The sequence below is a fragment of the Zeus faber genome (genome assembly GCF_960531495.2).
Source record: "Zeus faber genome assembly, chromosome: 17".
Classification (NCBI taxonomy): Eukaryota; Metazoa; Chordata; class Actinopteri; order Zeiformes; family Zeidae; genus Zeus; species Zeus faber.
The window spans coordinates 21,928,295-21,955,957 of record NC_137204.1 but is presented as its reverse complement, the minus strand read 5'-3'; the positions used below and the strand labels follow the sequence as shown (position 1 = coordinate 21,955,957).

General features: G+C 44.0%; 4 protein-coding genes across 5 annotated transcripts in view; 1 reads left to right on the top strand and 3 right to left on the bottom strand.

Moving 5' to 3' along the window:
* The window catches only part of pnpla7a (patatin-like phospholipase domain containing 7a), a 43,605-nt gene extending 38,632 nt beyond the window's left edge, over window positions 1–4,973 (bottom strand). The window contains exons 1-7 of one of the 2 annotated variants that reach the window (XM_080017903.1): window positions 4,887–4,973; window positions 3,610–3,730; window positions 3,402–3,476; window positions 2,840–2,927; window positions 2,127–2,209; window positions 1,552–1,652; window positions 1,324–1,464 (exon numbers count right to left, since the gene is read on the bottom strand). In XM_080017903.1, the coding sequence (XP_079874029.1) occupies window positions 1,324–1,464; window positions 1,552–1,652; window positions 2,127–2,209; window positions 2,840–2,927; window positions 3,402–3,476; window positions 3,610–3,660 (539 nt within the window). In that variant the 5' untranslated portion in view covers window positions 3,661–3,730; window positions 4,887–4,973. The remainder of the gene's footprint in view (window positions 1–1,323; window positions 1,465–1,551; window positions 1,653–2,126; window positions 2,210–2,839; window positions 2,928–3,401; window positions 3,477–3,609; window positions 3,731–4,886) is intronic. The other variant, XM_080017904.1, reaches the window with a different exon arrangement.
* A 2,429-nt stretch (window positions 4,974–7,402) lies between these two features.
* Window positions 7,403–10,715, bottom strand: clic3 (chloride intracellular channel 3). Its single transcript, XM_080017811.1, has 6 exons — window positions 10,679–10,715; window positions 10,115–10,224; window positions 9,525–9,650; window positions 8,920–9,026; window positions 8,029–8,204; window positions 7,403–7,876 (listed from the first exon to the last, which is right to left on the bottom strand). The coding sequence occupies exons 1-6, from the start codon at window positions 10,712–10,714 to the stop codon at window positions 7,712–7,714; spliced, it is 720 nt and encodes a 239-aa protein (XP_079873937.1). The 5' UTR covers window position 10,715; the 3' UTR covers window positions 7,403–7,711.
* Window positions 10,716–15,255: 4,540 nt separating this feature from the next.
* On the top strand, window positions 15,256–18,198 carry fut7 (fucosyltransferase 7 (alpha (1,3) fucosyltransferase); the record flags this gene model as incomplete). The annotated part of the gene is made up of 2 exons (XM_080017680.1): window positions 15,256–15,288; window positions 17,107–18,198. 2 exons carry the CDS (start codon window positions 15,256–15,258, stop codon window positions 18,196–18,198), a joined length of 1,125 nt encoding a protein of 374 aa, XP_079873806.1.
* A 2,095-nt stretch (window positions 18,199–20,293) lies between these two features.
* Window positions 20,294–22,623, bottom strand: pou5f3 (POU domain, class 5, transcription factor 3; the record flags this gene model as incomplete). Its single annotated transcript, XM_080018038.1, has 5 exons — window positions 20,294–20,551; window positions 20,681–20,845; window positions 21,192–21,322; window positions 21,650–21,761; window positions 21,847–22,623. The coding sequence occupies 5 exons, from the start codon at window positions 22,621–22,623 to the stop codon at window positions 20,294–20,296; spliced, it is 1,443 nt and encodes a 480-aa protein (XP_079874164.1).
* Window positions 22,624–27,663: the final 5,040 nt, after the last annotated feature.

The following is a 27,663-nucleotide window of genomic DNA, read 5'->3' as shown; positions in this document are numbered from 1 at the left end:
TGTGTGTGTGTGTGTGTGTGTGTGTGTGTGTGTGTGTGTGTGTGCGCCCTTAGGGGGTGCCTGCGGCTGGCTTCCGTGTGTTGGTCTGTGGCGGGGTGGTTGGTTTTGGGCTCCGTTCAGGGGCGGGTGGTACGGATTGCGGGATGGGGTCTGGGTCCCATTGTCAGCTGCCGGGACTGGTTGGATGTCTGGTCCTGGGCACCAGGCTTGAACTTGAGCCTGGTCGGGTGTGCTCAGAGCGGGCTCCCTTTCGCAGCGCGGGGGGGTTCACTGAGGGGTAGGGTCATGGGGTGTCTCTACGGCTGTGGGACTCGTGGGTGGCTGTGAGGCCTTTTCTGCTGCACCACGGTATAGTTCATTGACAGACGAGTCACGTGCATTCACCGGTGGACACGGACACACACACACACACACACACACACACACACACACACACACACACACACACACACACACACACACACACACACACACACACACACACACACACACACACACACACACACACACACACACCTTTACTCCAATAACTACCACTGGAAGAGGCCACGTGCTGCAATTGCTGTTGCCGATGTTTGTCGACTTGATTAATCATGTTTTGTCAAACCCATGTGATCTGACGTTTCTATGTTCATGTTTTGTCAAGTAAATATTGTTGTTTGTCTCTATGTTTATCTGTCTCCCCGTGGTGATTCTCCCTCCCCGGCTTGAAGAAGTAATGACGATCAGTTGTTTAAAGATAAAAACATGGTAAGATGGTTCTCCAAAGAGGGGGCTTGGTGGTGCTCTTGTGCTCTTGTCATCCCACAGTTCGTCCACAGGACAGAGTTATTGCAGCAGTTCTTGAGGATTAATAAAGAGTGGCATTGCAGGTTGAGTATATCAACTCCACTTGCAGATTAACCCTGTCTTGGATGCAATGGCATACAAATACCCTGTGTTGTATGCCAAGCCTGCTCACAGCACAGGTTAAAAAAAAAAAAATTATAATAAATAAAATAATTGCTACAATATATACGTCAATTAGGTGCATTTCCATTAGCTGAGTTGTGGAAATGAATTGTCCTCAATTTTTATTTTACAATATCCTATGTAAGTGTCTGTTTGTCACAGGGTAGATGTGTATTATTACAGTATTATATGCTTGATAGCGATTGATAGTGGCATAATATGAACAAAAAATACGAGTAAAATCACAATTATTTGTATAACAATTAATGGTCATGAAAAATGATTTTATTTAACAACCCTAGTAATACATAATTAATCTTGAAATATCTACCTCTCGTAAACGAGAACACACAGACACACGCCATTAGGTACCTGACGTTTTTGAGCATGTAGAGGACCTCTGAGGGCAGATTGGAGCTCTTGACATCAAACTCAGTTAAGTCTGCCTCAAGCAGGGAGGGAGGGGGCTCCTTGGGCTGGAGGGTTGGAGGGTCCTTACGGATTCTGAGGATCCTGCCAAGAATATTAAACACAATGCAAGTTCTCAATGCCATCACTCAAAACACGCGCCTGAATCAGCAACTGAGTGTATGATCATACTTGCGAGCGATGCTTAAAACTTTGGTTCTTTTGCGTATTCGCTGCGGTTGCTTGGACACTGCGGTAGTGGAAGCGGACGGAGTGGAGGACAGTGTTTGCACCTGGAACACAAACACAGTAATGAGTTATTAAAGGGGTTACCCTTACCCCCCCCCCCACAGAAAATAAATAACAGCAAAGAAGAATTGAAATAAACCTAGAACAGAACCTACAACTTTTAAACAAAAGCAATTGCAGCTACAAGTCAAACAATGTTGTTTGCTCACAGGATGTGATGCAAAGCAGCATTTAAAAAAGGTGGAAGTTTAAAATACCACACGGAACATTATAATACAACATAAGAGTATAACAGGATTTTTCATCAGATGGCAGTTCGGACAATTACATAAGTTGCTGCTATAAATAAGTATGATGCTGCTTAGATTAGATCAGATTGGTTTAAGGTAAGTACTGTATATAGATCTAGTGCAAAATATGCATGCGCTGTTAAAAAATAAAAAAAAGGAATCCATTTGTTTAACATAACCCATAGACTGAGAAGTGGAGTGAGAATTGTTTTGTGTAGTCGTGGTAACCTTTCGCATTATCTTCCTTCCATAGAAGAGCACTTTATCCCTTTTTCTGAAGCGATAGTGGGGTACACCAGGCTGCCGTTCACCTTTCCAAAAAAAAAAAAACAACCAGACAAAGCCACTTTAGATCCTATTATTTTATGCAAATTAAAGTCACATCCACTAACTTAAAAGGAAAACTCCAGAATGTAGAATAGCTGAGCTTATTTGGAAAAGGTTTATATCATCGCTTCAATGGATTGCCTAGCACCGAGCTGCAATATGTAAAAAAATGGTGCAGTCGCCGAAGGTGATCATGATTGCACTATTCCCTCAATACTGGATCAATTTAAAAGATTCTGATGCCAATCACTTTGATTGACTCCCAATGATCAAAAATGAATCAGGTTAAAAAAAAAAACACCAACAACTCAACTTTATACAACATTCACAACATGAGATCATATATCTTTGTATATTTTCCTTCCAGTTTCAATTGAATGTTCCTATATCAGAGGTTCTCCTCTCCAGTCCTCAGAAGCCACAAACTGGTGCTTTTCATTCTCGGCGCGTTGTAGGAACAGATTCAGTCCTGGGATGCCAATTAAAATGCCAATTTGCTTTCCTGAGGACCGAAGTTGACAACCATTGCTCTCTATATATATACTTCATCTCTATTGTTTTGTTCAATGCACTGGAATGTTCATTTTATGAATCTTCGGCAAACAGTGACTTACGGGCCAGTTTGTATCTCCTGTAAAGGAAGAGAATCACTATGCCAATCAAAGACACTGCTACTGCAGCTCCAATCAGTACACCGGTGAGCTATAGGACACACAAGAGCAGAGGCATGAAAATGCAGTCATGCGTGAAGAGTCCTGAGCAAACTGGCATGAATGGCATGGCGTGAGTTTTTACAGCCGTCGCTTAGTCTTTAAAAGCTCAATTCCTTACGCTCTTCTCGTCAACCCTAATCTGTAAAGGACTATGTTACCAATTAGAGGACAGTATTACATATAACAGCAAGCTGTGATATTTTCAGGACTAACACTCTTCTGCATTAAATGTCATTGTTTGGGTATAAAAAAAATATTACTCCGTTTGTTAAAATAATAATTTGAGGCAGTAAACATCAATAAGGTCAACTCCCACATCAGTACAAATACGGACATTGGCTATGCTACTTTAGTTCAAATATGTTTTATATGTGCATTATTCACCGGCCTTTCTGTGACTGATGTATTACCATGCTTCTACTACTATATTGCATATATACCAAATATATTATGGATGTCATACCATAGTTGTCTGCATCCTCTCTTCCACAAACTGCTGCACTCGTGCCTTGATTTCATTTTTGCTGTTCATCAATACCTATTAAGATAAAGGACAACAAACTTGTGTTTTTGTAACTCTGGAATAGCTTGAAAACATGGAGCAAATACAACTTATAATAACACAATTTGGAGCATTTCTGAAGTCACTTTGTTTAATCTTAGCCACTTACTGAACTTGTCCAGGCACACAGGTCACCATCATCCTCGCCGAGGCACTCCATAGATACACACTCTATGGGGTTGACGTTGTAAAGATATTTCACCTTCGATTACATCTGGAGCAAGTCAAATCTTTAACACAATAAAGAAAAAAAACAAAAACCTTTTTTGAAGCGCTTCTTACAGATTTAACCCATTTAATCTCACCGGTCACATTTGTGATCTAAATTTCGTTTTTAGTTCGTCAAGTTCTTGAAGAGCTGTTGATGTATTTTTCACTCACGAAAAAAACAATTAAATTAATTGTAGGTTGTCTGGGTATTTATGTTATTATGTGGTTTATGTGGTTGATGTGAATGGTCACATGACCACAGGGATTTACTTCCTGCTTTCACTTTAAAAATAAATGCCGGAGCTCGATAATGGAAGGAAATTAAACATAATTCCGATAAAAATACCATATTTGGTGCCAATAATCGTTAGTGTCTATTTTTTATATATTAACAAAATTGGACGAGCACCTACTGCACATTCTATACAACATCTGCTACTGTAAGTGAATGCAGTTAGTTTAACTTGATTTTTTTTCCTAACTCCATGTTCATAATGCACTACATTTTCATTTGCATTAAATAAATAACAAATGAAATAAAGTCATGAGGTGAAAGCAAACCCTAAGTACACACACACACACACACACATTCTGTTTATATTATGTTAAATTTTGTTTGTTTGTGAAATAAAGACCATTTTCAATATACTTAAATAGGTTTTTATACATGTAATTGGGAAAAGTCAACTTGCAATTGTTGACTGTATAGTTTCCCACCAGTCACAATTTTGACAAAAAAATAAACACATGTTCTCCACTCACTTCTCCAAAACATTTTTGGAAAGGTCACACAGGCAGTTGAGTGAATTGTGCAATGAGTGAATCTTGAATCTTGAACGTACTCACATAGCCGGGGAGGATTTTAGGATTAAACGGGTTAAAATCGCTTTTACGCCAAATTCAACTATTTTATAGTCGTTGAGGCAGTTTCTTGTGCTGTAATATTCTTTTTTTTTTTTTTTTTTTTATTTACTCAAGTCAAAAACAAAAGTGCTGCAGTGCACTGCGCCGTTCATTAGCAGCCGCTGGCTTGACAGCAACACGCTGGCTAGCTAGCGGCTAAGCTAACTGTTTCGATTTAGAAGGTCGGTTTGATTGAAACGATCCCGCGAAACGAACACCACGGCGGCGAGCGCGGGTGAAGACGGCGCCCCAGGGGACAAAACGGCCCGTTACCTCGTTCCCTTGGACGGGTGCCTCTGGCCGGACTGCCCGCAAACCGAGGACACGCTTAGCACCGAGGCTACCAAAGTTTTCCGTTCGCTTGTCACTTGCTTTGCCCCGCCCACTTGACCCGCGTTCACCAATCTTCGCGCGTCATTGCCGGTTCCCTCGGCTACAGGGCAGCCGAGTCGTCCAATCAGGGAGGAGCCGCGCACTTCCTGTTTACAAGCGTGACCGGTTCGCTGTTGCTCGTTTCCGTTATTTGTCCTGTTATTTGATTGTTTTTTTTATTAATGTTAAGTATTTTAATTATATATATAGTATTATTGGTAGTATAAATAATATTATTGGTAGTATAAATAGTGTTATTACTAGTATATATACTATTATTACTAGTATATATAGTATGATTAATAGTATATAAAGTATTATTACTAGTATATTTAGTATTATTACTATAATATATAGTGTTATTTATAGTATTATTACTAGTATATATATAATATTATGTCTGTGTGTATATAGTATATATGCATTGATTTACATTTTTTTACATTTGCTAACAAGCGTATACTTGAGATTTTCTAAACTTTTTCAAAACTGTTAACACGGTAACACACTACATCACACACTCAGACCAATAGTTAATTTTCCGCTCAAAACCACTTTCTTGTTAATGAAATACCCACTCTACGTTAGAAAACACCCTAACCATAAAAACAAACAAACTCCACCAGCACTCACTCCATCAAAACACGGCAAACCCGACTCGAGATTCAAGATTCAAGATTCAAGAGGTTGGCTACTGTGTTCGCTTTGGAAATTGAAATTGCCGCCGGTGATCGATCCAAAAAAAAATCCGAAATCAACCATCAAATTGCAGCCATGTAACCCTGGGTATTTTTTATTATTTTCGCCAAGACGTTCGTCTCCTCTTTGCAGATGGAAAAAGCAGCACAAATGCGATATCGGGGTAATATCAGGCGGTTCGAAGATTGTTGTTTTTTTTGACTCCGGGGAGAGCCATGGATGCAAATCACTGTCTTCCATAGAGAAGTATCCATCTCCTTCTATTTAAAGAAATTTTTCCCAGAATATCAGGCCTACGTTTGGGCATGTACGGCGCACGAGTCGGTTTGGGACAGCTGCGAAGGGAAACCGTTCAGCATTAGGAAGGCAACGAATGAGACCCCCAAAACTTCAAGGTGATCCATGAATGTCAGCTACAGTAAATGCAAATAATGTATTATTATCTTCCAGGCCCCCGGTATCGTCTTGGAATTCAAGGGCGGGGAGTAGGGGGCAAGAAAACGCAAGCATTTCAGAAACGTGTCAGTCGACAAGTGATTACATCTGGAGGTATGTCAGGAAATCGTGACATTCAACAGCTTGTGGTTTATTTTCTATTGGTTGATCTACATGCCCATGTCGGGGCCGAGACTGTTGCATTCCTGCCCCGTCCTTGTGATACCAGTGGTCATGAGATTGGGTTTGGTTTTTTTCCCGGTTATGTTGCCATGACATCGCCCGCTAAGCAGCTCTGCGTGCATGTTTCACAACCTTCTTCAAGCTAAAGGGAAGGAAACTAAACGCTCTGATAGGATAGTTGATAAGATATGTTATTTGCCGCTGATGAGTTAATGTCAACCATTTAAAGTATTTGCTGTTTTATCCTAGCAGCCATTCTTGCAAAAACATATAAATAATCATCATTGAGTGGACTTTGTCTTTACTATTTCATTCAATTTTTTTTTACCAACAGATTCTCCAATTAGCAATCAAATCATTATGTGAAGTTTGCTATGCAAATTCAACCAAGCACTTTTGTTGTAATGACTATATAATACTAATTTTTCCTCATTTTCTTGTCGTCATACAAATCTTAGCACTTTTCTCTCAAAGGTGATGCAAAATATTTTTTTAATCTGGATTATGCACAGCTTGTGTTAAGAAAATAAAAAAAATAAAAAAAAATACACATAACAGACCAATGAAATGCATCATTCCAAGATGAATTTTAAACCATTTAACCAGTCACATGCATGTTAGAGCATGCAGTACATGTAACATATAATAAGTAACAGTAAAGTAATAGTAAAGCAAGGGGACGTATCATCATCAATGCTTTTACGCGGTTCTCCAAGTTTTTATTCCCTTTTACATACTGTACTGTTAATTTTTTTTTTTCTTTTAATCTGCCTCATGTGTACTGACTGTTCTCTCTCTGTTTTTACAATTAGAATTCAGTACACAGAATCAGTACTGAATGTGCACTTCATCTCTATTAAAACCACTTCTGTCATATGTTTCATCACTGAACAGAAGAAAAATAATGCTGGATTAAAAGGTGCCGCGTTAAATATTTTTATTAAGTTATTTTCATTGTAAGAAATAATACGTTCTAACCTTCATGTATGGGTATTATATTTCTTCCACACCAAAAACAATGTAGAAGTCATACACACCTGCTTAAAAATTTGCCGTCACTGAAAAACATACGCAAACATTTGCCTTTCACGAGAACACACGAATCACCCGTCTCCTGATATTTACAGTGCTTTCTCTTTCTCTCATAGGGGTCCAATGTAAATCCAGACTCAGACATTAATTATATGATTTTAGTCGTAGAAATCCGCCCACTTTTTCTACCGTATTACAACCCGCTCAGTAAAAATTCACCGCCATATTTGAACCCCCGGCCGACACATCGCGAGAAATCACTCGCCTCGACCGGAGTCGCACGTTATCAAAGCCCCGCCCTCTTCTCCTCGCGTCACCACGTTGAGATGACGTAACCTCCGTGCTCCGTTATCTAACGTCACCTTCACACCCTCTCTCTATTTGTTGAGGTACTTGGCCACGGATTGGTAGGCCTGCAGGATTTCGGAGTCACTGGGGCAGGTGTAGCGGAACTCGTCCCGCTCGTAGGCCTTCCCCAGGTACTGCGTCAGGCCCCTCAGCTCCTTCGGGATGATAAAGTCCCGGTACTTCTTGCACACCACCTGAAGGAAAAAGACCAGAGACCCACCAGTAAAAAGCTCGGCCGATAACAATCACCCGGACTCATATGCATCGATGAGTAAAAAAAGATATAAATAAATACAAAAATTGACAATATTATAAATTATGCAAAGCTGTTAATTCTTCTCCTGACCTTGACAATGTTGAGCTTGGGGAGCAGGTTGCAGTCGGCCAGGGTGAAGGCGTCGCCGTCCAGGTAGCGGCGTGACGACTCGGCGATATCCGGGTTTTGATCCAGCTCAAAAGGAAGGGGCGTCAACAGATACTGGTCCAGTATCACCAGGCTTCTCAGCAGCTTCATCTCCAGCACTAGAACAGCAGCGGGGACTTATTTCAATGTCATGAGCCCGATATCAAAATACATCCCGGAGCTTCAGGGCACAGAACGAGTGCAATCCTGCCATTAGTTAGATGATGAAAGAAGGACACGGTCATTCTGTCAATCACTTCATAGCCATTTGAATATCCATTATTAGTTTCCTAAATGCTGTTGGTTATTGAAAGCCTTTATAAAAACCATCATATTTGTCATATTTCACTTGCACGAGAACAATGCAATGTGCAATGCTTTTTTAACACATCTTTGTGGAAGGGAAGGCCTTGTTTATTGACCTTTTTCAGCAAATATTATCTTTACAGTGCAATGCAATGATACCATATAATTTATTGACACTGAGCTATTTCTCAAAAATGTGTGTTCTACAATAACACAATAAAGGGATTTAAATGCCGATACTTTGATTCGGTAAATGATCAAATTGATCTGTAAACTGATGGTGGTGATGTTGACTATTTTAAACATTACACTGTCAAACAATATTATTGTTTGTGTGTTTTTTTTCCTCTACATCAGACATTTTTCACGGCATTTCTGAAAAACCCAGCTATGGAGCAACTGTATCTCACGAAACACACTGTACGAACAACATTCTCTCTCTCTCTCTCTCTCTCTCTCTCTCTCTCTCTCTCTCTCTCTCTCTCTCTTCGCTCATTCTGTCCACGTTCCAAATCAGGTTTTTCTTACAGTCGTTCTGTGCAGGATTGGAATTCTTGATGTATGCTGAGAATTTGTGAAAGATGTCATCTCCAGCGCCATTGGACTCTTTGTAGCGACAGCACAATTTAGGATACCTGCCAGAGCCGAGATAAGAGGCAGAGAATATCAGTGTGTGCATGTGCATGCGCGTGGGTTTGTGTGCGTGCGTGCGTGTCAAGTGTGTGTGTGAGTGCATATGTGTAGGTTTGTGTCAAGTGTGTGTGCATATGTGTAGGTTTGTGTCAAGTGTGTGTGTGTGTGTGTCAAGTGTGTGTGTGCGTGCATGTGTGTGTGTTTGTGTCAAGTGTGTGTGTGCGTCAAGTGTGTGTGTGTGTGTGTGTGTGCGTGCATGCATGTGTACATGTGTGTGTCTCGAGTGTGTTTGTGCATGCATGAGTGTGTATGTGTGTGTCAAATGTGTGTGTGTGTGTGTGCATGTGTGTGTGTGTGTCAAGTGTACGTGTGTGTGTGCGTGTGTGCATGTGTGTCTGTGCGTGTGTGTGTGTGTACATGCATGTGTGTGTATGTGTGTGTGTGTGTGTGTGTGTGTGTGTGTGTGTGTGTGGGTGTGTGTGTGTGTGTGCGTGGCTCACTGTGGTGGAGCGAGGCTCTCCTCCAGGAACTCCTCGATCTTGTTGGTGTCTGTGCGAACCTCATCATTGTAGATGAGGAAGGGTGGCTGAGAGCCGGGGGCCAGGTCTTTCAGCAGCTCCGGGGCCCTGCAAGGAGGACGAGAAGACACGAAAACAAGACCACACAACAGGTCAGGTTCTCAACAAGCGAGAGCCAAAATACAATAAAATGAAATGAAATAAAATAAAATTAAATTAAATTAAATCAATAAGAAATAAAAGATAATTAAAAGATAGAAAAATAGATTCATCCGAGAAAATAAGTACCCTTACCCATACATAGAAAAGATGTAATATGATATATATTCAACTCAAAACATTGGGTGAAAAATAAAAGTGACTATATATATATGTATATATATGTATATATATATATATATATATATATATATATATATATATATACAGTATATAAATAAATATATACAGTATATAAATATATATATAAAATATATAGCAATGCAAAAAATGTTTTAACATCTCTAAAGAGATGTGAAGGGAATGATGAAGAGGGCGGAGAGAGGAAGATGGGGACAAATTATATATCTCACCTCTTCACATCCACCGTGGTCAGGGTGAAATTTACACCTTTCAGCCAAAGAATCATGAAGAGTCTCTGGCAGAAAGGACAGTTCCCCACGCTCCCACCATCGTAGCTGGCCTAAAAACACACACACACACACACACACACACACAGATGATATTTCGGTACATGCGGTCATGAAAACATGCCTTTGGAGGAGTCATGAAAGGAAAAACCTTGAGAAAGTGAATCGCCCAACCTACAGTGCTGAGCTCCGCTCTGAGGAAACAAACAAAGCGAGGTCTGTGCCCGACCTCCCCACGCCCGCACAGGTTTTTACATATCACACTTATCACTCATCTGTGGAAACATCTCCACGGACTCGTGTTGTGGGTCCCACCCACCCACGGCATTTTTGGGATTTATTTTCAATGTCAAAATACACGGATAGATTTGCCAGACATAACACCGATGAAAGGCCTGATACATAATAAAGGAATAATTGACGCCACTGAAGTGACACTGCATGGAGCGTTTCAAAATGTCTCCACAATCCACAACCAAAACCTGTTACGAGCACGGTCGGTCTCACCTTCATGAAGAGCTCAATCTTCGGGGCCTCGGCCATCTCTCCCGCCTCTACTTCTTCTCTCGCTCGCTCTGATGGCGCCGGGTCCTCAATGCCGACCCGTCTCTGTTTTGTCTCTGCTGTAAAACGAGTCCGGTGACACAGAAAACATTCCCAAATTATTACCCCGTAGAGAAACTTTTCCCCGCCTCGACTCGCAGTTCGAGGGCGGATGAAACTCACCTCGGAGGATGCGACGGCGACGCTCTATCCCTGGATCCGCCTAATATCTCTATTCACTCCCTTTCTCCTCCATCCCCACCGCTCTCTCTCTCTCTCTCTCTCTCTCTCTCTCTCTCTCTCTGCCTGTCTGTCACACTGTCTCTCTCTCGATCTCTCACCACACCTGTGAGGCTCTGAGGGAGCACCTCCTCCCGACTGACCAGTCGAACCAGCAAAGCCGGATCTCCGCTCCTTGCCGAGTTTCCTCCTCGCCGCATTCACTCTAATCCACTTCAACTTGGCTGTTAATGTGCATCATATATGTGCATCGTATATACCCCCCCCCCCCCTTCCTGGTATCCCTTGTTTTTTCCTGTGTCTCCATTCCGCTTCTCTTTCTTTTCCCTCCGTCGGTTTTGCTCCCCGAAAAAGTATTGACCATATTCCTTTACATTCCTTTATTCCCTCCATCTCTATCTACCCCGACCAGCGTCACTCTATCTTCTTCCATTTTCAATAAAGTTCCATTCTAATTCAGTTGAAGGACACTGTCACCGGGATGACATTTCATTTTGGTTGCTTTTGTCTCCCACGAGGTTCAGCGGGGGGAGAGCTTCACCTGCCAACAAAATACCACCGCATTTCTGCCTCGCATACTTTTCTCCCGCTCCGCGTCTCATCTCTCCGGTTTCGGTCTGATGTGTGCGCGCCGGGGTTTTTTGCACACATCATTGCAAGTCGCCGTGTCAGTTTTGTACGTGCTCTCCCGTCAACTTTCTCCCGCCGGTTTGCATTCATGGCCTGTAGCTCATCCACTGGGTGTTTTTTAACAAAGAGAGAAGCATGAGGGGGGTGTGTGTGTGTGTGTGTCAAGGGGTGGAATGTTTTAATTGGTCATGGCTTCTAACATAAGCCAGAGTGAAACTCTACACCAATCAGCCACAACATCAAAACCACCGACAGGTGAACTGAATAACATTGCTCATCTTGTTCCAATGACGCCTGTCAAGGGGTGGGATATATTAGGCAGCAAGTGAACAGTCAGTTTATGGGCGCCCATGGGCTCATTGAGGCGCTTGGGGAGGGAAGTCTAGTCCGTCCGGTCCGGTCCGATCCCACAGAAGAGCTACTGTAGCACAAATTGTTGAAAAAGTTAATGCTGCTCTGATAGGAAGGTGTCAGTAAAACATGGGGCTGTGTAGCTGCAGACCAGTCAGAGTGTCCATGTTGACCCCTGTCCACCATCGAAAGCACCTTCAATGGGCACGTGAGCGTCAGAACTGGACCATGGAGCAATGGAAGAAGGTGGCCTGCTCTCATGAGTCACGTTTACTTCTACATCGTGTGGATGGCCGGGGTTAGGGTCTGACTCAAACTGTGGGACTGTGGCACAGTGCATTGCACTGCTGCCTCACAGCAAGAAGGTCCTGGCTTCAATTCCCACCTGGGGCGCTGTTGGCACTGCGCTCCGGAGAGTTATCTCCAATTTAGGGGCCTTTCTGTGTGGAGTTTGCAAGTTCTCCACATGTTTCCTCCATATAACATGGTAGGAACTATCTGCACAAGAAACATCGTCTACGTTGAAGTTGGTTCCCGGGCTGTGCTGTAAGCTGCCCCCCGCTCCTGGCCTGCCCCCTGGAGGGAGGACAAGCCTCGATGGGGGGGGGGGGGGATGTGCAAAATACAATCTAGAGCCTCCATCTATGAGTGTGTGTTGTGTGTGTGTGTGATAATAAAAGACGAGCTAAAGTTTGTCCTGTTTAATGTGCTGTAACAAAAAGCCCGATCCACTGCTGACATCTTGGCCAGACGCCACAGGACATTGACATATAGATATACTACATATCCTATAAGACCGGCGTATTGATATTTGGCACCGTGCTTGCACAAGGTCTTGGGTTCGATTTCCCGCCCGGTGCACTGTTGTCGCCGTGCTCCAGAGGGTCATCCCGATTAGCGGCCTTTCTGCGAGGAGTTTGCATGCGCTCACATGGGTCCTCTCCGACTTTAAAAAGGACCCCAGTTTAAAACATGCAGAGAGTTTTCCTGGCCACAGCACGGATCCATCGTCTGAAATTGGTCCCCGGGCACTGACCGAGTGGGGGCTTTCCCTGGAGCCACGAGGCTTAATGAGGGCTTCTGCTTCCCTAAAACAGAGGAAAGAATAATATGATATGGGAAGTAATAATTCCATTCACAGCAATATGACTGCACTTTTATGTTTCCTTAACTACTAACTGAAAGGTCATTTGGAAGTTGTAATGGCTTCTCTCGGCTATAAAGACAGCACCCCCCTCTACTGGTGGTTATGAGTATAGCACCTTGTCAGCTGTTATCGTCTCAATGTTTGTTAATTTTACCTTATGTACAAATTGCTTTGCATTAATCATTGGCGTTGTTAATTTATATACTGTATGTTAATTGTTTGAATTTATTGTTAAGTCATTTAATGGAGCCTTTGGGAAATGTTCCAACAATAATATAGTAATAACAACAAATACTATCACTACTACTACTAATGTAAAAAGTATATAATAGTTATTATACATTGATGGTTATGATTATTGGAACAATAATATTATTTCAAACAGATTGAATACTGTATATTTTACAATAAGTTTAAACCTGCTTAAAAGGCGTCTACAGTGTTTAACGCTGTTGATTTGTTTACTCTCACTAATCGCAAAAAACTTATCCTCATAAATATCTTTCTCCTTGTCAAAACATTCTTACATCCCCACAAAGGCCTCCCCAATTCATGTATCCCACCCCTCCCGTCTGATTTTTCTTTATCTGAAATCATGCGTTTCTCACCTCGCCTTGCATGTTCCACATCTTGGAAGTGAACAACACGTACGCTACGCTACACTACGAGATATTGACCTGTGTTTGACACGACCGCATTACGCCACCAAAATGAGTCATTTAGGATGTCAGATATTTTTTGCGGGTGTGACACCCTCTGTGCTCGCCCCCTCAGCCAGGACAGCTTACCCTGCGTATGCAGGAGACACAGGCCGGGGTCCTTGCCGCCCAAATGAGAAAATTGTAGAATTAAAAATGACAAACAAAAATATTAGGCAACACAAGTTGTATATCTAGACTGATCACACACATGCACTCTATAAGAAGGATCAGAGCAGACTATCTGCTCAGAAGACTTAGGTCCTTTGGAGTGCAGGGGCCTCTCCTGAGGACCTTCTTCGACACCGTGGTGGCATTAGCTATCTTTTCTGGAGTGGTCTGCTGGGGCAACAGCGTCACCACAGTTGACAGGAAGAGACTTGATGAACTGATCAAGAAGGCCAGCTCTGTCCTGGGGGGCCCCCTGGACCCAGTGCAGGTGGTGGGAGAAAGGAGGATGATGGCTGAGCTGTCATCCATGACAGAGGACGAATCCCACCCCATGCATGAGACTGACGGCACTGGAGAGCTCCTTCAGCGATAGGCTGCTTCACCCAAAGTGTGTCACACACACACGAAAAATCCAAGTGCAATATTTTGTAAAAAAAAAAAGTACAAACCCTGATGTGCAATGTGTGAAAATATGTGCAATACGCTCAGTACTGTGGTTCCTATTTGTGGTGTTCTTTTCCATATACTTATATTGTTTGTACCTTGATATGCCCTCTATTTTATGCTGTCCCCTTTTTGCTGCTGAAACTATGTAAATTTCCTCGGTGTGGGACTAATAATGGTTTCTTATCTTATCTATCCATCTCGGTTTAAAAAGACAGAAAGCTTGCATTGACTTGACGACCGTATGCTACCATGACTTTTCTTGCATTTGATAATGTAATTAAGTTTCATGAATTTAGTAATAAAACAAGTGACATACATCCATATTTCAAGGTGGGTTGGATATAGTGCAAGTCGGAGCTGGAGGCAACAACTCAAATCATGAAATTAGTCCCCTGTAACATAACCTTCACTCGGGCGTCTGCATCGAGTTAAAGTCAGTGCTCGACGATTTGAAAACATCTCATTTAGGTTTGTGGATGTGACAGACACAAATTCGACCCGTCGTCAAATGAAGAAGGGGTTTCCTGGTAGAGGAAGTGAGAGAGAGAGAGCGAGAGCGATAGAGAGCGAGAGCATGAACACGTTTCATCACTTCAGAAGACAAATTATTGCAGTAAGAGAGAGACGGAGAGAGAGCGACAGACAGGTTGTGGGGGAGAGGAACTCAGGATGTGGTGCTGACCATTGACACATTGCTCGCTCGCTCTCTCTCCCCCTCCCTCCCTCTCCCCTTCCCACAAATGAACAAAAAAAAAAAAAAGTGTGTGCGAGAGACATGACTTCCTTAAGCTGGGGGCTCTGGCTTTGAAAAGGTTCTCAATGGTACCAACTGAGGCGTGGAGCGGAGTGCACGGATCATGGACAGAAGACAGGATTCATCTCCGAACCAGGTGGGTGGAAGGAAACCTCCCGTGTGAGCTGCGCGACTTTTAACCACAGGACGAGCTCATCTGAACCCCGAATGTAGATGATCAATGTGCTCTTACGTGGCTTCGTTTGGATTGCAGACAGATAGATGGATGGATGGATTGATGTATGGGTAGGTATTTATAGATAACATCCATGTATACCCTCAGGACAAAGAGAGAAAGAAAGGAAAAAGAGTGAGACAGTCAGATAGGCCGACAGACAGATGATAGAGAGATAGAGACAGATTGAGACAGAGACAATGGATAGAGTGATAGACAGACAGATGGTGAGATGAGAGAGCGATAGACAGACAGACCGATAGATGACAGACTGATAACTAGACGGATAGATGACACACGGATAGAGATAGACGGATAGACATGATACAGATAGACAGATTGATAGACTCATCCCATGAGTGTCTCACATCAAAAACCCTCAGCAATAATAATGGTAAATGAATAGAATAGAAAAAAATTGCAAATATGCAACAGACCTACAAATTAACAAAATAAACCTTTGTCAAACAAAAAACACATTTTAAAGCAAAGCAAATGGCAGGGTAAGCTCCCATGTTTTAAATTATTTATGGATGCCGTGACCACTCCCTTGTTAGGTTTACTGCGGCGCTGAGAGGCCGTCCCCCAAACCTCCACAGCACTTAAAATGGTCACGTCTGCGAGGGGCCTTCGCAGCCAGGCTCCTCCCGCAGCTCGCACTTCCCCATGAGTGCTGAACGTCACTCTGGAACACCAGAAATAACAGGAAAAAAACAGAAATGCTGTTATCGAGTGCAAATACGTCAAGACCACACAAATCACAGCGTACTGGACTAATAATTGATGTTTGTGTTCATTTGGGAAGGCATTAACCCTTCTTTCTGCGTCGCCTGCTCATTAAATCTGTGCCCCCAATCTTTTAATAGTCACTATTTTATATTTTTTAATATATGCCAACATGTTTCTAATGTTAAACTTGGCGTAGGAATTCAGCCTTTAAGAAAGTTATGTAAGGCAACAGCCTTCAAGCAACATGTTTTTGCTACTAAAATACTTAAATACTACATACTCCATTGTGGAAAAATACTGTAAATAAATTGGTTGTGTGTAATCAGAATGGGTTTATTTTCGCCATTAAAAGGAGTTTTTGTGGTGATGTTTGGTGCACTTCAACACAGGCCATAATCAAATAAGTTTAACTGCCCAGAAAAAAAAAAAAGGAGAACTAAAAACAAGGTGATCAAATAGGATCAAATTAAGAGCCGAGAAAATACTAAAACAGAGTGGTATTTAAGATGTGATGTTTTCTATACGTGCTGATTCTTGTAGATAAGCAGAAACTGTTTCAGATTTTCTTTTAAAATGGATTATTTTAAGTTGTGGCACAAGCGTGGGTTATGTTAACGATGCAAAGGGTACTTTTATAGTTCTGAACCAAACATTGTACAGGGTTACCCTGGACTATTGATAACCCAAAATACCAGTTTGCACATAATTTAACTCAGGCTTGAACCAATTATACATTTAAAAGTTAAACTTTTTTGGTCTTTATATTAGCTGCATAAATGTTAAATCCACTGCGGAATGCCATTCATCCACATTTTACATCACCCACAAGTAAAACAAATAAAGCCAAATACTCCGAAAACAGTAAAAGTGATTTTAAAAGAATTTAATAAAGAAACTAAAATATCTATCTTGCACACGACAACTTTGTTGAGTGAGAAAGTCAGAGCAACAAGAGGAGAGGAGCATGCACCCAAAGAACTATATGAGGCTGTTAATCGCCCTTTTTTCCAGGGGCCCGAAAAAACCCACCCGACCGCCTTCCCCTCAATCAGGATTCTCTTTGTGACGGTCATCTGCGTCTCGCCCCTCCTGCTGTTTGGTCAGTGGTGGAGGCTACTAGATTGGGCGGGTTTGCGGCGCTCCACCATAAGCGACGAGGACATGGGCAACAGTGTCACCATCCTGCTGTGGCACTGGCCCTTCGGAGGCCCCTACGACATCACGGGTGACGTGTGCCGGGACCGCTACGACATACCGCGGTGTCGACTGGTGGACGACCGCGCCCTGTACCCCTCGGCGGACGTGGTCGTCTTTCACAACAGAGAGCTGATGGAGGGCCAGGAGAAGCTGCCCCTCCATCTGCCGAGGCCGCCCGGCCAGCGGTGGGCCTGGATGTCCCTGGAGGCCCCCAACCACAACGGAAACCTGCGGCCCTACGCCAACGTCTTCAACCTCACCGTGTCCTACCGGAGGGACGCCGACGTGACCATCCCGTACGGGGAGCGCCGGCCGAAGGAGCCGGAAGCCGGGGACGGCGGGGGGACGGCGGGCGCGGCTCCCCGGAACAAGAGCGCCACGGTCTGCTGGGTGGTGAGCAACTACAGGGCCCAGCACGCGAGGAGCAGAGTGTACGGTCGCCTCAAAGCCGTGGTGCCCGTCCAGGTGTACGGGAGGTGGACCGGCAACCCCCTGCCGCCCCGGGCCCTCTTGCCGACCATCTCTCGCTGCTACTTCTACCTGGCTTTCGAGAACTCAGAGTCCAAGGACTACGTCACGGAGAAGCTGTGGAGAAACTCGTACCAGGCCGGCGCGGTGCCCATCGTCCTGGGGCCGCCGCCGAATGACTACAAGGCCGTGGCCCCGCCCGGCTCTTTCATCCACGTCGACGAGTTTGTTTCCGCGGAGGACCTGGGCAGGCGCCTCAAGGAGCTGGCGGCGGACGAGGAGGGCTACGGCAGCTATTTCGGCTGGCGTCAGGAGTGGGAGGTGAAGCTGTACACCGACTGGAGGGAGAGGCTGTGCCAAATCTGCTCGCGGTACGACAGCTTCCCCCGGCGGAAGGTTTACGCCGACCTCAACGCCTGGGCCAGGGCGGCGACATGACAAACGAGAAAGACACCCTGTCATGTTTCCATGCTGCGGTTAACAGTTTTACAAAAGCGCGTCAGTAAGTTCCACAGGCACTTGTCATCCTACTTAGAGGTAACTTTTTTTTTTTTTTTTTAACCGATTGTCATTTATACAGTGTTTGCGCTGCTGGTTAACCAAAGACAAAAATAGCAGGTGATATTTTAGATGAATAGAAATTTGCCCAAAGACTCAAAAGAACCGCTCCAGCCCCGGAGCCGGCTTAAGGTACTGCAAGGGCAGGAGGATAAAGAGGCCGAGTTGGAAGGCAGAGCAAGCAACGCCGCTCTATTAGGCGAGTCAGTTTAGAGCAGTGAACCAGCACAATCCCATTCAAATGAGCAGGAAACGTCATTTTAAAATCTCAGTTTGGAAAGGTCTGGTTGTGCGCATGTTTGAAAAGGTAAGCAAGCATGAGAAAATCCACCCTGTATAGCACTTTGAATGAAATAAAGAGAAATGACGCCATGATTTTAGTGGAAATCAATTTAATTGCTCGACACAGATGAGGTAGACGGCGGTTTCATTTTTCAAAACACATCTCAGCTCCTATTTCAGTAAGTCACACGCTGTTCCCCTCATGTAAAAGATGTCGATCCACAGGAAGCGTATTGCATGATGTTAGATAATTATTCCAGAGTACGCGGCCCAATAGAGATTTCCGGTAGCAGTTTGAGCAAGTCACTGGTAATTTAGGGAAATAAAAGTTAAACCCATCATCAGAACATGTTCAAATAGCTTTACAGGCTGTACCATGAAAATGAGACTAGTCAGTTTAATTTAAAAAAGTACACCATAAAACTGAGTTGATAGGCAGGTTAATGGGCACAGTAAATGTTTGAATTGATTGGTCAAATACAGCCAGCTCACCAACTGAACTCGAGCAGTGCACATTTAGTGCGTTCCTTAAACAGAATTTTCAAAGTTTTAAAATGAATGTTTAGTCAGAGACCAGATTTGATCACAATGGAATTTTTTTTTAATATATATTATTAATCTGCCTGACTTTGAAATGACACTCTGGAGCCATTTCAGGTCTTCTGGACTGACCTACCGATCACCCATCAGACGGACACTTTGGGACGAACCAAATTGTTAACTCACTTGTTGAAATTAGGGGCACACTTTTCATCTCCTGTACACGTTTCCGGAGATTGTGACCAATACAGTCATGAAAATCCATAACAGACCAAAAAAAAAAAAAAAAAAAAAAAAAGTATAAGTGACTGGCATAGCCTGGAATCTGCAACATTCAAACTGACATCACAAAAATCATTGTGCAAAAATACCTAAATAATAGTTAACATTCATGGCTACATTGTCTTTGCACCAATGCTGTAAAGTCTCATTTTGCCGTCACAAACCACGCTACAGCTCATTTCAAAAATCGAGACGCTACTACAACGAGCTGATGAAACGCCCCTGTCCAAAAATCATTCTTTGGGCGTCAGTCTGTTCAACAGTATTTTGCTGAATTTCACCAAAATTGAGGGATTTGTCTTGCAACACAACTCTTCAGGGGAGGACATTTCCCTTCAACCACCTCTAATGCAGTCCTCCTCTGGCCCACGGAGGACACACCCAGGTGTTATTGCATGGGCAGGTAAAAAAAAACAACCATTTAAAACAGAGTTAAAAACATTTAAGATGAGTACGCATCTTTCCCGGGCAGAGCTCTCCACTGATATAATACATGACTTAAAAGTAAATTTAACAATTTAACCCATGTTGCTTTCCCATTTTAAAGGAAGTTAATGCATCCATGAATAAATATCCTGATAAAACAGCAGCACATTTTTCAGAAAAAAAATAATTGGGACGAAATAGTCACTACACAAAAAAAAAGGCACACTGGAGCAAACGAAGGCGAACCGAGGCTTTGTCTCCCCGCTCCTTCAGCCACCAACAGGACCGCTCACACAGGAGATCCATCATACGATCCCAAGAAACTACACCCACGGTGATAAGATGCTCAGGATTGTCTTCAGCTCAATTTTGGGGACCGATAGAAAGTTTCATTGGGCGGGCCCGGAGAGAGACCCCTGGGGGCGCCGGCTGGCGACGCGCAAGTTTATCCAGTCAGGTGACTCACCAGTCCAGAGTGCAGGGCCTGCTTGAAGACGTCGGGCCGGTGCAGCGGGGGCATGTAGAGGGCGGGCGGGGCCCCGGGGTAGCTTGAGGCAGGGTATCCCTGGCTGGGTATGGGTGAGGGGGCCATGTTCAGAGGGGAGGGGCTCTGCTCGTAGTACTGAGTCTCGCACTCCTCGTCCAGCGGCAAGGCCAGCCGCTTGCCCTTCTGCCTGCGGTTGCAGAACCACACGCGCACCACCTGTCGGGGAACAGCCGTACAGAAACCACGTCAATGCAACTGGCGAGACACGGCGCAGGCGACATTATCTTTTAAAGCACGTGGTTAAAAAAAAAAAAAAGTATGCTGACTGGGGATGTCATGTCTTACAGCTCTCTCCAGTCCCAGTTCATCTGAGATATGTGTAATTTCCTGGGTGTTAGGCTTTGGACACTTGATAAAGAAGGACTCGAGAGCAGAGCGCACCGTCCCGTCCAGGCTGGTTCGCCTCTTTCTCTTAACGGTGTCTACAAATACTCGCTCGATCTTGTACATCTGTTTAAAAAAAAAAAAAGGGGGGGGGGGGGGGAGACTCAAGTACTTATGGTAACTAAACAACGCCACAAAACCAAGCACGGCAAGACGACACAAATCGCCAAATTTTTTACAAGACATATTCCATGGTCACTTTTATTTAAACCCATGGTTGCATAATTTGAAGCTTAACGTTCATTGAAAACTATGACACTGTTAGGGTATACAGTGTGCACTTTGCATGCAGGATAGTTGCGGTGTGTGTTTACATGGAGAAACTAGGCAATACTGTGCACAACTTTCTCCTACTATTAGACCAAAAAAAAAAAAAAAAAAAGAACGGTTAGGGTTCAAAGAGAGCGCTCACATCTTGGGGATTTTCTGATGTCTCCGCCTCGTTCAGCCATCTCTGGAGAAGTGGTTTCAGCTTGCACATGTTTCTGAAGCTCAGCTGGAGTGCCTCAAAGCGGCATATAGTGGTCTGGCTGAACATCTTGCCTGCCAGCAGGAAAATGGCAGGTGAGTCAAGGAAAAAAGTTACGCATATCACCAAAGTAATAACACATTGAAGGTGGAATAATTTCTATTATAATGCATTTAATTTATCTATAGGCTACTGACACATGATCAGTTGTCTAGTTGCAAAACACTGAGATTAGAGTGAGGCATATCAGACAAGCAACCAAGACTGACTGATTATTTTAATACTTAAGTCACTTTTGAGTTCTCAAGTCTCAACGTGAAGAAACGCCTTCGTGTCTGGCATGAAGACTCGGGGAAAGCACCCTGCAGCACAGGAACCGGGTTGCCGGGAGCCGGACTCACCATAAAGGTTACCAAGGGCCAGGCCGACGTCAGCTTGCGTAAATCCCAAAGTTATACGTTTTTGTTTCAGCTCCTTGGCAAATTGCTCCAGCTCCTCGTTGGAGAGGTTCTCCTGCAAAGTAATTAAAAAAAAACGTTCAATGAAGTTGGCAGGAGCTTTATGGTACATAACGCACACGTGTTCCCAATGCTTTCACCTCATCCGAATCGCTGCAGCCTCCGCTGGAGGAGCCGCTGCTGCGGGCGGACGCCGGGTTCTGCGCTTGGGGCGCCGGGACGACCTGGTTGGAGCTCCCGTTGAAAAACGCGTTCCCGGGGACCCCGCTGCTGGGCGGCGAGGGGGAGAGGGACGGAGACGACGCCGACGAGGCGGAGGGGTTTTGGCCGTTGGAGGCGTGCGGCGGGATGTTCGTCAGGCCGGGCCAAAAGGACGGGTTCCACGGGGCCGAGTAGTAGACGCCGTGCGTCAGCGCGCCGGACGCCGGGGTCGGGTACTGCTGGATCTTGATCTCGGTGGAGTAGTCGTCCTCGCCGTCTTCCTTCTCGGGTTTGATATCGGGCATTTTGATCTGTTCCCTGGTCTCGGCGATGGGAGGGCTCAGGTTTGTCGGCTGGGCGGCCGCCGCTACCCCGGGTACCTGCCCGGCGTAGGACTCCGTCGCGGCGAACGGATACCAATGCTTGGGTTGGCCCGGGTCTCCTGCCTGCAGGTCCGAGGACGACCTGTAGTCTCTGTCTCCGCCGACCGGCGGCGGGAAGGGGAAAAAGGTTTGGGCGGCCGTCTGCGCGAGTCCGTTGTAGGAGGTCTTGTTGAAGAAGAGACCGGAGTCCTGCAGGACGCCGTGGGGTAGATGCAGGGACCCGGCGCCCCCCAGACCATCCTGACCCAACGCGTGGGAGTAGATGTTGGCCCGGCTGAAGTCGTAGGGTCGGCTGTTACAGTCCGAGGTGGAGCTGTGGGACCTCTCTGACATTCTCGGTCGATTTGTCGATGGAAAACACACGCACATACATACACACAGACGGACGGAACCCTATGAACTCATTTGGGCAAATCTGGTGCGTAACGGCCGAGAAGCGTCCCAAGGCTGGTGTCCCGCCACCAGATGTAAACCAAACACCTCCCAGGGCTTCGACCTCAGTCCATAGAGAATCTACTCCGACCTCCCGGCTCAGATGGCGTTTGCGGGCTGGGGGCTCCACAGCGTTTCCTACATCAAGGGCCCCTGGTCTGCTCTTCGCCCATTGGCCGCGGGAGACAATTGCGCACAGCTGATGGTGAATGTGTGAATGACCTTGATTCTTAAACAATAAAAAAAACAAAACAAAGTGGGCGTGTATTCCCAGTTCACCGATTGAGTTTGGGTGCAACGATTTCGTTTTCCACGAATAAAATTCAACTAAACACTGCAATCGTCGTGTGTTGAGTAAAATTACAAACATCCACCTCACCCCCCATTACGCACGTTAACAATTGTCTATACTGTGCGTTTATCTGACCATTTGGTGCCTTAGCTATTCGCAACGGGGCGAAGAGCGTCTCCAAAAAGCCACACCAACGCCGTCTCCCCTCGTGCTGCATCACTGTGCTCGGTTTGTTGAATTCTTTCCCTTCCAGGGACGTGGCTTTGACGTTAAAATGCGGATGCATGTGATGGACTTCCCGGCGTCCCCTGGATCCAGTTCAGTGCCCAGCGTTTTAGACTAACGCGATGCCGAGAGGGTAAATATGACTTCATGGTTCATGGGGTGAAACAGGTTGTTGTTGTTTTTTTAACAGACCCACACACTTTATGTGGAGAAATGATCAGGCATGGCGTCAAATAAATAAATGAATATAATCAGCCTTGCACAAACGATAAACCGTGTCGTCGTGGCTTGGGGCAGGTTTGGGGGATTTTCAGAAAATGTAATTTTGCAATGACAAAGTTAACAAAATATATATAAGCTATATAGAGAAAGAAAATTATATTATGTGAGGGTTTTTTTTTTTTTGTTCTTATAGTTTTATAGACACACACACACACACATGTGTGTACACACACACACACACACACACACACACACACACACACGTATATATATATATATATTTATTATTTTTTTAATTGTAGTGTATTATTTTTTACTTAAAACAATGAACATTTCGTCTCATTTTTTTAACCAAGGAAATCAGTGCTCGAGGTGTATTTGGGCAACTTGTTTTATTTTATAAAGACCGAGAGGATGCGTGTGGGAACGGCAAGCAGCAGCATTGAGGCGCAGCGCGGCCTCGGGAGGTGGATGGCCCGCTCTCAGGGAGGTGGATGGCTCGCTCTCAGGGAGGTGGATGGCCCGCTCTCGGGGAGGTGGATGGCCGCAGATGCTCCCCCGGTGCGCCGCTGCCGCAGATTGCGGCAGGAAGACGCACCGCGGGGAGGGGCGGGGGGCGCCATTGTGCGGCCTGGCCCCGGGGCACCCCGTGGATTCGGGGCCCGGGTTGCGATGGTCGACCATTAGCTCCTTTTCAGATTGGAACAATAAGTGTCAAGTCTTTGATTCCGTCCCACACCCACCCTGAAACAAACAGCAGGTCCAGGTTTCTGAGGAGGGACAAGCCTGCTCACACCTGCAGGGGAGGGGTCACCCTGGCATCCAGCTTGACATGAAATGGCCCAAAGCAAGGTCACCAAAACACAGTGTGTGTATACTGTATATATATAAATACTGCATGTAATACTATTTCTACTTCAAGCAGCGGTGGAACTCAGACCTTACACTTCAGTGAAAAGAAGAAACACCCTGACACAAACGGACACTAGGGAAAGTGATAGTACCGCATTGACATTGAGTATGAGTATATAAGTACTAGTTCTTAGGCATTTAAAGTATTCAACTGAAATGAAACCCTGATCTATTTCAGAAATGAAAGTGACTCAGATTGAAAAGTATAGATATTTGCATATACTTGAAACATGTACTTATAAGTACAATAACCAAGTACTTGTTCTTTGATACTTTCCACTGCTGTTTATACCAGCCGCTTTTCCCATGGACCATTAATCCCCATTATGCTTTTTAATTGATTTTTGGCAACCTGATATATTCAATGTATTTTTTATTTATTTATTTTTATCTTAGATTACAAAACACAATTCAGAATTGCTATATTCACACATGGATGGTAGTGTGGTACCTTTTATTCCTGTTATGTTTCAAAGGCACCATCTAAATTGTCGTTATAACGTGGACATGGATATGGATACATCAAGAGTATGAGTATATAAGTACTAGTTCTTAGGCATTTAAAGTATTCAACTGAAATGAAACCCTGATCTATTTCAGAAATGAAAGTGACTCAGATTGAAAAGTATAGATATTTGCATATACTTGAAACATGTACTTATAAGTACAATAACAAAGTACTTGTTCTTTGATACTTTCCACTGCGGTTTATACCAGCCGCTTTTCCCATGGACCATTAATCCCCATTATGCTTTTTAATTGATTTTTGGCAACCTGATATATTCAATGTATTTTTTATTTATTTATTTTTATCTTAGATTACAAAACACAATTCAGAATTGCTATATTCACACATGGATGGTAGTGTGGTACCTTTTATTCCTGTTATGTTTCAAAGGCACCATCTAAATTGTCGTTATAACGTGGACATGGATATGGATACATCAAGAGTGACGAGGAAGCAAAATACAAAGAAACAAGAAACAGACAGATTAACAGACGAACAAGAAAACAAAAGACCCCGAGCTTCAGTTTAGAAGACAGTCTCTCTAACCCTCTGAAAGGAGGTTTGATTTATTTCAAGCAGCTCTGTACTTCCAATGACAATGACATGTTGCCACACATTTTTTCCCACCATTAACAACCTTTTTTGGAGGCTTATTTAATGTTTTGTTGTCATTAACTTTATTGTACATTGCCAAATTATAATTATTTTTACTATTATTATTATATATTTTTTAAAATAATTAATTACTTAATTTATTTTATTTTCTCATCTTAGGTTTAGCATTCAGCACCTATATCTATGGTTTATTTTGTATTTTTTTAATTGTTGTTTTTCAGTGATTTTTGTGGGTTGTATATTTTGTTGTTTATCATTAGGTTTAGTGTATATTGTAATATTTTATTGTGTACAGTCAACCCATTTTTAGTCTATATTTTCACATTTTCATTATCTCGCGATTCTCTTATTTTATTTTTTTATTCCATTGCTTTTTGCTATTTTTGCACATTTTTCTTTGTTATGTAAGCTTTTGCTGACACTGCCATTTCCCTTTAGGAAGAAATAATCTATCTATCTATCTATGTCAAAATAAGATCTTATCCACACCTTGCTTGTGTGATTGAAATATTTGTCAGATGCATCTCCCCAAATCCCTTTGACATCAAGTCACACACAATAAGACTCTCTCTCTCTCTCTCGCGCCTCAGATACAAAGCCATCCAGGTTTTTGGGCCCAGGGACCTTGAGGAGGCCGTAGGGGTAGGGGGTCAATGGCTTAAAAGACATCAAACCCCAACTATACAGGCATTGTCCTGGGCCATGGACTTGGGAGGAGGGATTGTCATGCAAAACACGGACAGCGAGGGAGACAGTAGACTATAGGCCGGGCTTCAGAGAGAAAGGGACAGCAGAGCACGGGGCTCTCGGGGAGGTGGGGTTGGCTGGGGGGAGGGTGGGGGTGGGGTTCCTGAATGGCCCGGTACAGTGAGGAGGGGGGGGGGGGGGAGTACCCAGCGGCTGAGCTGAAAAGCCAGCAGATGCCTCAGATCTTGTCTTGAGCTCTTTTTAAGTGGCCTCTCTTCAAGACGCCTCAGAGATGTGCTCCCCGCACGCAGGGGCCGTCCCGGGGAAACAGTGAAAGTCTTGAGATGAAAGTCGTGGCGGCGTGAACGCAGGCAATCTTCAAAATCGTTTTGTTTTTTTTCCAACTTTTATTTATTTATTTTTAAATTGTGCGTTATTTCATTTACTTCGGGAATATCGTGTATTTTTAGTTCAAATGGTATTTTCCCTGGCAGGAAATGTTCCCATTACAACCTCGTCAATGGAAACGTAACTTCTTTGATTAAAAAAAACCCAAAAAAACATTGTGATTCTGAAAAGTGGTCACATTTCCAGGAGCTTGATTTGTGCGTGTGGAACCGGAGGCTCTCGGATATAGGTCTAATGAGCCTACGAGCCCAATTATTTGAGAGGCAGCATGAGAGGCATTTTCCTGGAGTGGCCGTCTCAGATCCCCAGAAAGACCCTGTGGTTCCTTTCAAGCGACTGAGCCTCCTCATCTCGGGCCACTTCATATAAATGACAGCCAAGACAGACCTTTAAATTAAAAAAAAAAAAAAAAAAAAAATGCTTGAATTAAAAGACAAACTGGGGCCTGATGGATGTCTTTGTAGTTGCATGTATACATTGATGTAGACGGATGGATAGACTGACAGATAAACAATAGCATGATTTAATAAGTGTATACATTCACATTCACATTCTCAATACCAGTCGCCTGAGTTGAGCAAAACCGTCTTCACCCCCAAACAAGTTTGATGGCTTTTTAATTTTCTTCCTAACGGCCCTGCCGTTGACACCAACCTTTCGCAGTTCCTACACCCGAGTGCTTCATCTTTTGGCCAATGGCTGCCTTCCTTACACCATCCACACACACACAATAGGCTTTAACGGCCCTTGGCATGTGGCTCAATGGGGACAGTTAGGAGACTGGCCCTGGCCCTTCCCCTCCCCTGCGCGGAAACACAAAGACACACACACACACACACACACACACACACACACACACACACGCACACTCTTTCTGGGTGTAGTTGCTACTATCCTCAAGGTATGGTGAGGACAAACAGGATCTTTAAGTCACAGAGGATGCAGCTCCCGAGACAACAGGGCGACTGGCACCGCATCGGATCGAGGGTGGTTTCTGTTTTTGGCAAATCTGAATGTGAATCAGGCTTTTTTTTTTTTGGCGAAGTACGCTCACACATACAAGGAATTTGAC

What these genes read in the sequence shown, in the direction of transcription:
- clic3 (XM_080017811.1), bottom strand. Translation starts at nt 10,714, where the DNA reads ATGGCCGAGGCCCCGAAGATTGAGCTCTTCATGAAG. An exon ending in ACCACGGTGGATGTGAAGAG is followed by an intron (nt 9,651 to 10,114) that starts GTGAGATATATA and finishes TCCTCCTTGCAG; the next exon opens with GGCCCCGGAGCTGCTGAAAG. An exon ending in GAGAGCCTCGCTCCACCACA is followed by an intron (nt 9,027 to 9,524) that starts GTGAGCCACGCA and finishes CGGCTCTGGCAG; the next exon opens with GTATCCTAAATTGTGCTGTC.